Source organism: Rousettus aegyptiacus, unplaced genomic scaffold (assembly GCF_014176215.1).
Source record: "Rousettus aegyptiacus isolate mRouAeg1 unplaced genomic scaffold, mRouAeg1.p scaffold_m13_p_13, whole genome shotgun sequence".
Classification (NCBI taxonomy): domain Eukaryota; kingdom Metazoa; phylum Chordata; class Mammalia; order Chiroptera; family Pteropodidae; genus Rousettus; species Rousettus aegyptiacus.
This window is the reverse complement of record NW_023416288.1, coordinates 5,093,544-5,107,983: the sequence shown is the minus strand read 5'-3', so window position 1 is coordinate 5,107,983 and position 14,440 is coordinate 5,093,544. Positions and strand designations below refer to the sequence as shown.

Below are 14,440 nucleotides of genomic sequence, written 5' to 3'. Positions count from 1 at the left end.
CCACTTTGGTCAACAACATACATTTATCCTACAATACCCACCTCATTGGCAAGTTGATTGGTTCTTTCAGGAATGTGAAAGTAAGATACAGCAACTCTATAGTCATTCTGCGCAATCCCTAAACCAGGGGTTCTTAACTCCCAGTCCAGGACGGTACCTGTTAGAAACCCGGACACACATCAGGAGGTGAGCAGCTAGCGAGAAAGGTGAGCAAGCTACCAAAGCTTCATCTGTATTTGCAGCGTCTCCCCAGCACTAGCATCACCGCCTCAGCTCCACCTCAGATCATTAGGCATTAGATTCTCATAGGAGTACTGGTCTCTGGTGCCAAAAAGTTTGGGGACTGCTGTGATAAACTGAGTAAAGTGAATGAGTGAGGCTGGTCACCGTAGGAATGCCTTTATTTAGCACATGCAGCCCCAAACACTGAAGGTCAAAATGCAGAGATAAGAGTAAAGCAGGTGTACAAGAAGCAAAGGCAAGTATCCAAGAAACCCTAAAGAGAGACAGAGAAACCAACAAATAGAGAGAACCATAAAAAGACAGAGGAGCTGAAATGAAGAGCCGCCTAGGTTATAGATGACTCTCCATTTCTTGGTCCCTGTCTTTAAGGAGCACAAGGGCAGTATTCGATTGTGAAAAAGTCTCTCCCCCCCCCCCCCCACTTAAGCTAGCTTGGAAGTAGGTTGCAAACAAAAATCTACACCGACAAATAATTTTTCTGTAATCTTCAGGACATTTATGTGCCCCCTTTCCCTTTTTTTCCTAAATACTAAGGATGTAACTGTTGGCTTAGGCACCATCATGCTATAGAAAAGGGATGAGCTTTGACAACTAGGGGCAAAGTCAGCTCCTTAATTTCTAAACAGCTTTAATTTTTTTTTTTTTAAACAAACTTATGAGTAAATCCATTGTACACAATGGGATATAAAACTCCTTTCTTTGTCTGTCCTACTTTGGTTTTGGTTCCAAATGTATAATCTCAAAACCTCTAAGGGTCACCTCCTGGAACACTAAAATTTGCTGAGGAATTCAAACAAAGCAAGAGTCCTAGCATTATAAATATTTCCTAGGTCCTAAAGATTTTTCTTAAATGTAATTTTTAGATAGCGCTTTTAACAGAAGCCAATAAAAAGCAATGATCTAACCATCTAAGAACTCTATTAACAGAGAGAACTACTTTATCTATCTGGGATAAAGTAAGATTACCAGATTTAAAAACACTGACCATGTGGCTTTAACTATATTTTTAAAAGATCGTTTATAACAAACAAACTATAAGGCTAAGCAACTATGCCACAATAATAAGACATCAAAACACTTCTCATCAAAACATTCAGGAGTATAGAGGCCAATGTCATATTCATCTCATACTCAGCATGTAAGTTGTTCTCCCTTATGGAACTCACTCCTATTATTTGGGTATATGGCTTTGTTTATTTTATACACTGCTGCCTTGTTTCTTTCATCTAAAACCCACAGTTCTTATCATCTCTGTCTTTGCAAATGCTGTTTATTTTCTATATCTGAGATGCCTGTTATCCTAATCCACCTGACAAACTCTTACTTTAAGAAGTCAGCTCAGATGGGGCCTCTGCTGAAACTGTCCATGCATGATCTACCTATTCAGGCTGATTTAGGCTCTCTTTTGCCTCTATGGTTTAAATCTTAAATATACTTCCATTAGAGTTAATATGACATTTTAAATTACTACTTAGTACCTCCTACGTACTATGTTAGGAGATTTACATATATTATCATCTTGATCTTGGTCCTTCCTGATAGATATTATATCCCCAATTTTCCAAGATAACTTGCTTATATCATAGTAGGGCAGAATAGAAATTACTAATATGGTTTCAAAGCTCATTATCTTTCTACTAGTCTCAAGTCCCTTGAGATCCAAAAAGCTATGAACCTTCTCCATCCCACTCCATCCTAGTGGGCTCGTTACACACAAAATTTTATGTATAAGCTGAAACGGTTCACAGACGCACTGAAGCAAATCCACTGCCCCCAGGAAAACTTTCTGCTGCTTCTTACATGTCTGTTCACAGCAGGTAAACCTCTTGAGGAAAACAAATGTCATATTTTCAATTGCCAATTCTAAACTGAGTACCTAGGCCATAGTGGGCACTCAATGATTATATTTTGTATGATGGATGACAAACCAGGAATGACAGGGATGCATTTTTGTATTCTTTTAGAGACTACCAGGGTAGCTACTCAAATGTTAGTTTTTCAAATGTAGATTACATTTTTTAAAAAGTTATTACAGGAAATGTAAAAATTAGCATAAATTCCAAAGCCTGATATTAACATGATCCACATTCCATAATCTCCAGGAAGAAATTTTAGAGAGTAACTACATATATCTGCCATAAGCCAATTCAGACACTACAATATTGTACAAATGGAAACAAGATTTTTGTGTGATTTCAGAGGGAAAGAGATAATTGTCAAGGCTTGACTGCATGAATCTAAAAATTTTAAATACCACAGGAACTATAAAAAGCTGGGAGAGGAGATCAACTCCTATTTAGAAGAGACGAGTCATTTACAACTGCTTATCACTCAACTTGCCTTAGCATGTCTTCAACACAAATCTAATTAAAGGCTTTTCCCCATGGTATTAAAAATCAAATTTTACAACGGAAAACAAGAGCTTTAAGATAAACAAGTTAAAATATTTATTCTAGAAAGCAAAAACTACATTTTTGCTTTGAGTTCTTGGTGAACGTAGCAAAACCATTCTAAATTTTTAGTGTTCTGATATTCAAAGTACTGATTTATAAAATAGAAGAAAAGTTTTCCAAGAAAGGGAAAAAGTATGTTCAACAGTACAACCGCAGACAAGCAAGATTTAATTCATTCAGCGGGTATGCTCAAGGACAAGAAATAGCTTATTCCAAAGAGAAGAGGGTGCAGTACTGCAGAGTACAGGAGTTTAACACTGGAAACATAATGTGAGACTGTTGAGAAGGCTCTGGAATGCCAAGCTAAGGAGTATAGACTTTATCCTAGTGTCCTGTGATTCTAAACTAAGGCAAAACTCATAAAATTGGGGTTGCAGAAGAAAGGAAAATTGGGAAGACAGACAAGCACATAATTAGTTTGAAAAAAAGCAGAACTTGGATTTGATGCAATGGCATTTAAAGTTCAATAATTTTAATGTCTAAGGGAGCCTTGAGGGTTTTAAAATATAAATATATATATATATAAACATACTATATTTGAGGAATATACCTGAAGAATAAATCTGTCTTACAGCATTAAGCTCACTATGATTTCTGCTCATGCTATGGCCATTAATGCCTATTTACATTTATATATAATATAAATATAAACATATATATATATAATAAAAATAAAGCCATGTTTCCAATATAGTCCTATATGAATGTATTAAAGAAAACACAGAACTGAGCAGCAGCACTCAAACACAGACTCAAACACACATCTCCTGACTTTTAAACCAGCATGTTTTCCTTTATCCCACAGATGCCAACACTTGAAAGCAGTATTTTAGTAAAGTGAGTATGATATATGGAATGGATTGAATGAGGCAAAAAGCTAAAGGCAAGAAGAAAACAACGGCTATTGCTGTAATTGCTCCCCAAACACACACAGGTTACAAGAAACCATTATTTTTGAAAAGACATCAGTGACACTGTATCTGAATTTTATTAATGCACTCTAAAACCAAAAGTTAAAAGTGGACATTTTATTAAAATTAATATTCTAAGATAATGTCCCTAAAGTATGATTTGTGGGGTGGGAGATACTTTAAGTATTTCCCTGAATTTTTATGTACACCAACCAATATACAGAGAAAAACATTTACTGAACTATTTTTCATATTTTTGTAGAAGCTATTACAATTAATAAAAATCATATTTATTTAAAACTTTTATTGAATTTAATCTAATATTTTATCTTGTATTTTCTTTTTCAGTGGAATTGAAAATATGACCAGTGTGTAAGCACGCCTGTACACATAGAACGGGTTAAAGCAGTTCTCGCACTGGTCTAAGAGACAAGCCCCTTGGACCATTTGAGGAATCCACCTGAAGAATAAATCTGTCTTACAGCATTAAGCTCGCTATGATTTCTACTCACGCCATGGCCATTAATGCCTATTAAATGCCAGGCACTATATTAAGCAATGGGAGACAGTGATAATGAAGTTCCAGTCTCTACCCGTGGAGGTTTTCAGTCTGGGAAGTCAGAAATGTACATGTTTATGAATCTTATGAAATAAGCGCTATAGAAATATTTAAGTATTTAACATAGGAACAACAACAAAAAAAATCAGTCTATTTTAATGTTATCTAAAGTCTCATTTCAGTTTCAACTTTTCTGTCAAATATTGAAGGGAAAAAGACACTAACATTCTTAAAGTAAATACAGGAAAAAATTCCTTAGAATTAACACTTGAGGTAGATTTTTAGTGTGCTATTTCAGTGAGCCAGGTCTGGAGAATTACTTAAAAGTTCCCTTCTATTTGTGAAGCTAGTTAGAACATAAATGTTTGACTGGACACCCATCCAAGGATGGATAAGAAACTCTTAACTAAACCAGTAGCACTGGGAAAGCACTAAGATTAGCGCAAATGCAAAGACTGGAAAAGATTTCCCATCACTCTAGTTTTGAAAGACCCATGAGGCATACAGCACCATTTACATAAACTTAGATATTTTACAAACCTACAAGCCAACCATAAGATACCACTTCACACCCCCTAGGGTGGTTATCAAAAAGACAGACAGCAATAGTGCTGATAAAGATGCAGAGAAATTGGTAAAAATATAAAATGTGCATTCTCCTGGTGGGCATGTAAAATGTACAGCTTTAAATAAAGTCTGGCAGTTCCTTGAAATGTTAAAAATAGAGTTACCATATTACTCAGTAATTCTACTCCTAGGTATATACTCAAGGCAATTGAAAACATATATATCCTAACAAAAACTTGTTCACAAATGTTATTAATAATGCAAAATATGATTACATTTTATGCTTTATTGAATACAAAGTATTCTAGAAAGTGTAAGCAACTCAAATGTTTATCAACAAATGGATAAACAAAATGTGGTATATCCATACAATATACTCTGTCATAAAAAGAAATGAAGTATTTCTGATCCATACAACATGGATAAACCCTGAAAACATGATAAGTCAAAGAAGTCACATCACATACTATATGACATAATTTAATAATTTATATGATATGTTCAGAAGAAGCAAATCTATGGAGACAGAAAACAGATTAGCAGTTGCATAGGTCTGGGGAAAGGGGTGATAAAAATTGACTGTGGGACTGGCTGTATAATTTTGTGAATATACTAAAAACAAATCGTACAGCTTGAATGAATTTTATGGTAGGAATTATATCTCAATATTTTTAAAACACCTAAAAACAATAGTAAACAGTTGAACAATGAAAATTTTTATACTTGTCTATTCTACACAGTATAAGAGCTTGTCAGGCTTCCAGTCTTTCCTCCCTTCCTGTTTTCTAACATTTCAAATCCAAATTTTCAAAAAGAAATAAATAATTAAAATTCGATGTCTTATATAACCAAAAGGCAAATTCTTATCTTAATTTTTTTTTTTAATTTTTAAAATTTTTCAATTACAGTTGAGATACATTATTTTAGTTTCAGGTGTATCTTGTTATCTTTCAAAATTATATTTAAACAGAAATCATTTCAAAAACAAGGATATACATATAGATAAGAATGTATGGAAAGTATTGTCTCTATCTTACCTTTAAAAAAAAAAAAGCAGAGGGTGAGAGGGGAGCTCTCCTTCAACCTGGGTCTTCCTCTAGTTTCTGCCATCTACTTTCAGAATGATAAAGTAAATGGAAGGAATTTATACTCATTTCGCCTATTTTCTCCTTGACCCATTATAATCTGGCTTGTTCCCAGACCCCAACCCTAAACTGCTTTTTCTAGTCAACAAATCACTCCTACTTGGCATATGGAATGGGTACTTTCTCAACCTCACCTTACCAGTCCTCCCAGAATTATCTGACTTAGGTAACTACTCCTTTCCTGAAACTCTCCCAGGCTTTTTTGACATCCTTTGGGTTCCAATCCCTTCTTTGACCACATCTTCTCAGGAACAATCACCAATACTTCCTTTTGGGACTGCTCTTTAAATACTGATCCTCTTCAACCCAAAGCTGGACACTCTATATACTTGTCTGAATAAGCTCATTCACTTCCATGCTTTCAATGACCTCTTACATGCTCATACGATGACTCTTAAATATTTAACTCCATTTTGCTCTCGAGTTCTCCTAGATGTCTCATAGGTACCTCAGTTTCAACAAGCCTAAAATAAACTCATTTTCTTCCACATTGAAATTTCCCCTCTCCATTTTTTTCTTGACAAACTCTACTCGTTACTCCTCCTTTACTCCTTACATTACCAAATGGTACCTTCTAACTTTAGTGATAGCATACCATGCTAGAAACCTTGGAGTCATACTACAATACTCCTTTATCCTTTACTACCCACATCTAGTGAATCACTGAGGTTTCTTTCTTAATCCTTACCATATCCTTTATAAGCTCTGTCTAGTCTGGTTCAGATCCTCATCATCCTCGTCTAACTTCTTATATTTCGACAGCTTCCAAAATACCCTTCCTCACCTGCTAATTCATCTTTCATACTCGCATCAGAATCAACTTTCTAAAACACAAATCTGTCAAATGACTGCTTACCTTTCTTAAAACAGTAAGTGGCTTTCCAGAGATTCATGGTAATGATTTTCAGCTTTTCTACCAGAATCTGAATAACTGAAGACTCATAGTAAAGCAGACTGGGGCAAGGAGAGGAGGTGGAGTGCAGTGATGTGTTGGCAGCTAGCATGTCTATTTTCTTAACACCTGCCCACTTTCTCTGTGAATCTAAGAGCTGTAGTGTAGAACTGTTCAAAAATCACTATTACTAATCTATAGAATAAAATATAACATAGATGCAAGAAGAATCTAACCCCTACCTAACTTTCTCAGCCCTTACCATGAATTACCTCACTGGTTCTTAAAGTATGGTTCAGAGATAGCCCATTCCCAGACCATTTCAGAGAGCCCATGAGGCCAAAGCTCTTTTCCTAACAATATAAAGTTATATTTCCTCATCTGTAAATATGAGAATGCATAGACTTTAGAACACTAATTTTTTTTTAAATCATTTTCATTCTCTTTGGAGTGGTACAGTATAATTTTCTAAAGGGTATATGACACGATACTGTGTGAAATGTAACACTGCAACACTATGAATGTACCAGGTATGAGAATCCAGCTCCTTTCTATTAAGCCGGACATTAAAAAAATTGCAAAAATATAAATATGCTTCTTCTATTTGTTTTGAATAATTACTCGGCATAAAATACAGAATACAAGTTAATATGGAATGGGTTTACTATCATTATTTTAAAGCAAATTATTTTTTAAAATATTTTAATTTCTAATACAGTAAATAAACAAAAGCTTTTTGGGATTCTCAACAATTTTTAAGAGTGTAAAGGACTCGAGACCAAAAGGTATGAGAATTGCTGCATGAGTTACAGCAGATTATCTACCTTTCCCTAAACATATTCAACTTTAAAACCTCTATCCCTTTTGTACAATGATGCGCCTTCCTCTGCTAGTCTAGTCTTAGCCAGGTCCTTAGAGACCCTCAGATGCATCCTGGAGAGAGAGAAAGGATAAAAAGAACAAGTTCTTAAGTCAGGTAAGACACTTAACTTCCCAGAGTGTGTTGCTTCATTTGTGAAATACAGGTTACATCTATCTTATAAAATGTTGATATGTTAAATAAAACAAGAGTGTAAAACATCTGGTAGTGTTTAGCACAGAGTAGAAATGAAAATGTTAATTTCCTTTCTACTGAAAATAATTTATAAAACTACTAACATTACCGTAGTAAAATAAAAAACATTATAACAATTGTTTAATCATAACAAAGCAAGCACACTGGTTGTTTTGAGTAGTTGTGTCAGGATTATTATTTGTACAACAAATGGTTTTAAGAACTAAAGCCCCTCAAATGCATAACTTCTATGGTAGTTCTGTGGTTACCTTTGATTGACAAATTAAGTTCAGATTAACTTCAAATATCAGCTATTTTAAATAGCATTTTAATATAGGATGGTTTAGTATTATACATCCATTTAGCCTTAGAAAAATGTGCATAAATCCTCTCCTTCCAATATTTCACAAAATTAAGTACTATAGTTCACATCTCTGCTGCATTCTGTTTTTTTAAATACTCCACTGAGCATACTCATTAATTTTTTTTCACTTTCATAAGTGGAGCGAAAACTAGTTATTGAGCTGAAACTGCCATATCTGCTTGTAGCTTAACTGTCGTCTTTGATGATTTTTTTATATACAAGTGTCTAATGCACATTAGATAACCTTTAGCCTGATCAGAATAAATTTACTGGTTCCAATACTTTATACATGATAAAGCTTTAAAAAGCAAACGAAAATAACTAAAAATGAAGCCCAGATACCTTTCCTTCTAACTCTATAGTAATCTGTAACTAAATACATATAAATACGAGGATATACAGACCTCAGTGCAATAAATTGTTAGATGATGACTAAATATCAGTAAAGTAGGTATGTTTCTTCTTTTAAAGATGAGAGAACTCAGTTATCTCATTTTCTGTCCAAGGTCAGAGAGCGAGCTAGCCAATGGCAGGGAGGGGAGTAAAACCCAGGTCTGTCAAACATGAATGTGCACCACCCTACCTTATACATTTACTTGTCATAATTGTTTCCTGCCATCCTGTAAAGAAGACTAAGTCTAAATAGTTGATAACAAGTTCTGGAAATGCCACAAATTAGCTGTTTAACCTTTGATATTGTAAGCAATCATCTCAGCCCCATAGTATATGCCATTGCAATACCTTAGTTTTCTCCTCTTTAAGAGGATGAGAGGACAACAGGTCAAAGCAAAGAATAGACAACTCCTAGAACAGTTAATGACAGGTGGAAAAATTTCTACCCTTACTAGTCATCAAGAAATTCAAACTAAAACAAGATGCCATTTTTCAACCGTCAAATTATCAAAGATCAAGGTATTTTATGAACACATATACTACTGACACAACTTCTTCGAAAAGTTATTTATAAACATGTATTCAATGTTTATATCCTTTTACCTAGTACTTCCACTACTGTTAGATAACTTACACAATAATCCAAAATAAAAGCAGCTTTATGCATAAATGTTCATTAAAGAATTATGATATGTAATAGCAGTAAATAGTCTAAATATTCAACCACAAGGAAATGGTTAAGATAGGTGAAATATTATGGAACCACTTAAAACCATTTTTACAAATGAAAAACTCATCAAAATGTTAAAGTAAAAAAAAAAAAAAAAACTACCAAGAATAAAAATGGTATATGTAGTATGGTCGCAGAAACATTAAAAACATTAATAGGCTAACATAATATTGTATGTCGACTGACTTATATTTTTTCAAAGGAACTGATCTAGATTATAGGTTCATGGCCAAAATAAGATATAAATAGTTTATATAGTTCAAGCCTATTTGCATAAATAAAAATTTTATATAAAAAAAATTAACAAAGATAGAGTTTGGGTGATGAGACTATGGGAAGGTTGGATAGAATAATGGAAAGAACACAGTTTCGAGGCCCGTCAACTTCCTAAGGGTAAGGCATCATTAATTATTATTCTATAATTTCTAATTTGAAATGAACACTATTACTTTATAGTCAAATAAGGTTATGATAGCTAGATTATCTCTAAGGCTCAGTTCCGAAATGCTAACATTTAAAAATGCATTTTTAATCCACATCAGAATTTAAGAATAACAGAAGTCAGATGATCTATTCTCTTTCTATGGCAAAGGCAGTTTCCCTCCAGTCACGGGAAAAAGTGGCACCAACTAAGCAGCCTTAATTATAGCTATTGTTTATCAAGTCACAGAATTAAAAAAGGCAAGCACTATAAAAGAATGGCCTTAGTCATCAAATCTCAAATGCGGAATTACCTAGCTATCCCTGGGTGTTAGAGAAGAAAAAAAGGAAATTCATTTAGTCCTTGAGAAATGGAATCTCCAATAGGAATCCCTGACTCATCCTTAAAGCATGAACCCCCAAGGCTACTTCCCCTGTACAGGAGTTCAGAGACTGGGCACCTGTCCTGATGTCCTGCATCACCAAACAATGCTCTTTCCTGACAGGATATGTCCAGGGATAACAAGATGACTGGCATGCAAATAAGTGACCACAGACCACACCACCTACCCTTCCTTCTATAACCAAAATAAGACTGCAAAAAGATTGGTTTTAAACATTTTTAAATATTCTAAGCAATTTTCTATTTTTGCTACAGTAGTAAAAAGGAGACTGTATGCATTACTGTGACACTATTCAAAGAAACCAACACAGTCAAAATTCTCAGTAATTAAGGAAAATGTTCCTTTTTTATCCTCAGATCAAAAGGTAGTTTTTCAAAAATACGAAGGCTAAATATCGATGAAAATGCTTGAAATAACGTATGGATTCTTTAAGCTATATTTTCCCGTCTTCAAAAGACACTAACAAAATCTTAATCCTATTCACTATTATGGTCTAGAAAGGCGGGAATCACAAAGCTTAACGAACGACAATACTGTGGATCTATTTTACAAGCTGTTAATTTTAACACTAAAGCTTTACTAGACCGAAGTCTCTTATAAAATGTGAAGAGTATTTCAGTACAAATAGTTTTTATTTCACCTGCACCCTGTAAACAATTAAGGTGTACTTTTAAACAAAAACTAGACAAGGTTTGAGGCTCATTCATTTTTGTATACATTTACTGTATATTCTTTTTTACAATCGAGAATTTCGGGGTTGATTATTCTTGGAGGTGTACCTTGCCCAGGAGCAAAATTTTCCCTAGTTTATTTCCCATTCCCAAATCCCGCCAAGGCTAAGGAGCAACCACTTCCCAAAGTCCCACCACTTCCTTTTCCATTCCTCAGACCTCCAGGGTTTCCAACGCCCCAGTCTTGCGCAATATCCGTAGGAGCAGCCGCCGTAACCACCGCCTCCTAAGCCGGGAAACAACCCTAAAGGGAACATTGTCCAACAGAAAAATAAAGGGTGGGTGGGGGGGGGGATAATGTAGGAAGTCGACTTCTGGTCCCACGCCTTCGGATCTGACCCCCTCATAGAGATGTATCTAAAGCAATTTCACTAACTAGACTTTTAACCTCCTCTCCAGCCCGCCTGCACAAGCAGAGGGCGGAAAGGGAAGGGGGAAGGCTGCGAAGGTTATCTCCCAGTTCAGGGCTTCGGCCCTCATCGTCGCCTCCGCCCCACCAGGACTATTGTTCCCAAGTTCCCCACCCCCACCCCGGATAGGAAGTGATAGTCACATCCCCTCCGCCTTCGCCAATATCCCCTAGGGAGTTCGAAGTAGGTTTCCTTCAGGATAACCCTCCTCCACACACACTTACACCCTCAACCTCGTCACTTTGACCCCCAACACTATCTCCAAGCTGGGTCTCAGGAAACAAGAGACAGGACGCAGGTAAATGGAAATGAAGCAAACCACAAGAGACCTTAGGGACAATTATTTCCCAGGCGTTTGAAATAACAATTGCGAAGCCAGAAACGGCAGAAGTCCTACCTTGCCCACTTCTGAGGCCAGCTTGAGCAAAGAGGCCTCATGAGTTAACATCAACCTCAACACCCCCTTTCCTCCGTCAGCAGCGATCCGCTCTCCTCCCTGGGCAGACACCCAGCCTAGCCCTTCTCAGGAGGGGCAGGTTGGATGAGGAGGTGCGAAGAGACGACAGGAGTCCCGGCCTGAACGTCAGCTGCCTCCCGGTCCCGGACCGAGAAACAATAGGTGGTCGCCGGCGGCTGTGTTGAGTACCGACTCGGCCCAGTGGCCGCTCCCTTTGCGCCCCGAGCGCCGCAGAGGGGGCCGCAAACGCGGGAGGAGGGGAAAGGAGGCCAAGGGGCGGGGGCGGTCTCACCTCCCGCCAGCCTCCGAGACCACCCGGCCCTTGGGGTTGGTGAGCGCCCCCTCCGCCCCTCTCCTCACTGTAGTACACAAAGCGCTGGCGGTCCAGGCCGGCCGGGTGAGGCGGCGGTGGGCTCCTGTGCCGGCGAGAGGAGGGGACAACCAGTAGAAGGACTCACCATGAAGTCCCGGGCGAAGTTGTCCTCCCCATTGTGGTCTGGACTCTTCATGGCCTGGACTCGCTGGATGAATTTCCTCAGGATCTCCACTTGCTCCATCCTCCCGCGTCCCCCCGGCTGCGGTCGCTGGCCCCCCCGCCGCCGCCCGCCCGCCCGGCGCAGAGCCCGCTCCGTCTTCCCCAGCTCGCTCCCCCTGCTCGTTCCCTCCCTCCCGACCCCCGCTAAACCCCGCCGCTTCCTCCTCCTCCCCGCCGCCTAAGGCGGCAGCACCGGCGGCACCGGCCCGGCTCCCGACCCTACAACTTCAGGAGCAGCCGCCGCTCTCCCACAGTACGGGGCGAGCCGCTGCGGCTAGCGCCAACCCCAACCCCCAGCTTGCTCCATCCTCCTTCCCCGCCCTCCTCCTCCGTCTGAGACGCCGCCACCGCCTCAGGAACACGGCTCTCCGCTCGCCCTGCCCCCCCTTCCCGGTTCCTCCTTCCCACCCCCCCTCCCCACCAGCAGCCGCAGCCGCCGCCACCGCCTCTCCTCACCGGCGCGCACCCGGCCGCCACCCAGACGCGCGGCCCCGCGCTGCGGCTCCGCCCCAGGCGCTACGCCTCCCGGATCCACCCCTGCCCACCCCTCCGGGCCACGCCCCTAAGCCCGCCCTGCCGGCCCCAGCCTTGCTAGGAGTGGCTGGAAGGCGCTTCGGCTGTCGGCTAGGTGATTTGACTCCACTTCCGGGGCGGGCTTCGCGCGAGGAGCTCGGAGGTTTGAGGAGAGTTGGGCGGAGGGAATCCAGCTCTGAGCAGGGCTAACTCCAGTCAGTCGGAGTAGGAGTTTAGTTGGAACTCGCGGTCTCACCGCCTACTAGTGGGAAAAGCATATGCGTAGAGTGCTTCTATGCCGCCGCCAGGCGTGAGCTGGGAATACAAGTCAGGGCCGGCGGGAGCCCAGGAGCGTGGGTTGGGAGAGGGCTGTTGTGGGAAGAGAGGCATGCTGGGAACTGTAGTGTTATCTCCACGTTCACAGCAGGTATGTCTTGTTGCTAATGGCTTGGTGACTTGATGGCAATTAGACCTTCACACTTTGAGGAATGGCTACGGCCAAGAGAATAAAACGCCTCTTCAGTGAAAGGACGTTTGCTTTTTGCAAATCCGTCTAAACCCTGGCGAGTGGTCGCCACTTTTGGATAGATTGTGAATAAAGGGGAGATAATTTAATCAAGCTGTTGGGAGCCAATACGTGAAGCAACTAAGGCTGAAACTAAGGTCATAGCACTACAAAGACACAAATTAGGTAACTAACTGATTTAGTGGCAAGAAAGAAGGTAGAATTAAATATTACTGAAATTAGCAGATTGGGAGCGATCAGAAAGTTTGTCAGAACATAAGACAGTGCATGGTATGGGCAAATGGGGTCTTTCATTCACAGATGGTAAGAGAAATGGGCATAACATATTTGGAGGCAGTTTGGCCATAAATGTATCAAAAAGGAAAAATCATGCATGGTTCGACTGAAATAATCTATAGATAGTATTTACAGCTGTGTACAAACAAATGCTTCTTGCAACCTTATTTAATGGGAAGAGTGGAAAAAACATACCTGCGTATCAAAAGGACACTGGTTAAAAAACAAAATCACATGCATATAATTAAGTTCTATGAAGCTATTTTAAGAAATGAAAAAAAAATCTATGTTGATGTGGAGTAGGCCCCAAGATCTGCTTATTAATGAGAAAAGTGAGGCACACATTACGTTTATGGTATTCTTCCATTTATGTAAAATGGAATGTAGATAAAATGTGGATAAAAAATGCTTGAACATACAAAGAATTTTTCTGATGGGTACTTCAAAACTGTTAGCTGCAGTTGAGTTGCCTATAGGAGGGCCTTGAGAATCTTTAGCAGAATTGAGGCCGCTTTTACCATATATGTGCATCACTTTTCCAACAAAATTAAATCAATTTAATTAAAAATTTTTTTTTAGACTTTCAATCCAGGTGATTAGAACAGCAATATTTTTCATAGAAATTTACAAATGAGAAAAGAAGCAGATCTTGTTTGGGAGATTTTTAAAAATGGCACAGGTCAAGTTTCAGAATTCCCACTTACTTACACCATAATTCTCAAGGAACTTGATCATCCTGTTCATCCTCAGCCACAGCCAAGGGATTGGGCACTTGACCCAAGTTAACCAGTCTATGTATATATACTGGCCAGCAACTTATGGTCTGTGTAGGAACATGATCTAGACCAATCAGTTTT

The 14,440-nt window shown here is 39.0% G+C and overlaps 1 protein-coding gene across 6 annotated transcripts in view; it reads right to left on the bottom strand.

Moving 5' to 3' along the window:
* PTPN12 (protein tyrosine phosphatase non-receptor type 12) overlaps window positions 1-12,607 on the bottom strand; it is an 86,971-nt gene extending 74,364 nt beyond the window's left edge. Inside the window, exon 1 of one of the 6 annotated variants that reach the window (XM_016145949.2) lies at window positions 12,192-12,607. In XM_016145949.2, the coding sequence (XP_016001435.1) occupies window positions 12,192-12,290 (99 nt within the window). In that variant the 5' untranslated portion in view covers window positions 12,291-12,607. Of the gene's footprint in view, window positions 1-41; window positions 158-11,673; window positions 12,166-12,191 lie in introns of those variants that run through there. The other 5 variants (XM_036230295.1, XM_036230293.1, XM_036230296.1 and 2 more) reach the window with 5 other exon arrangements.
* Window positions 12,608-14,440: the final 1,833 nt, after the last annotated feature.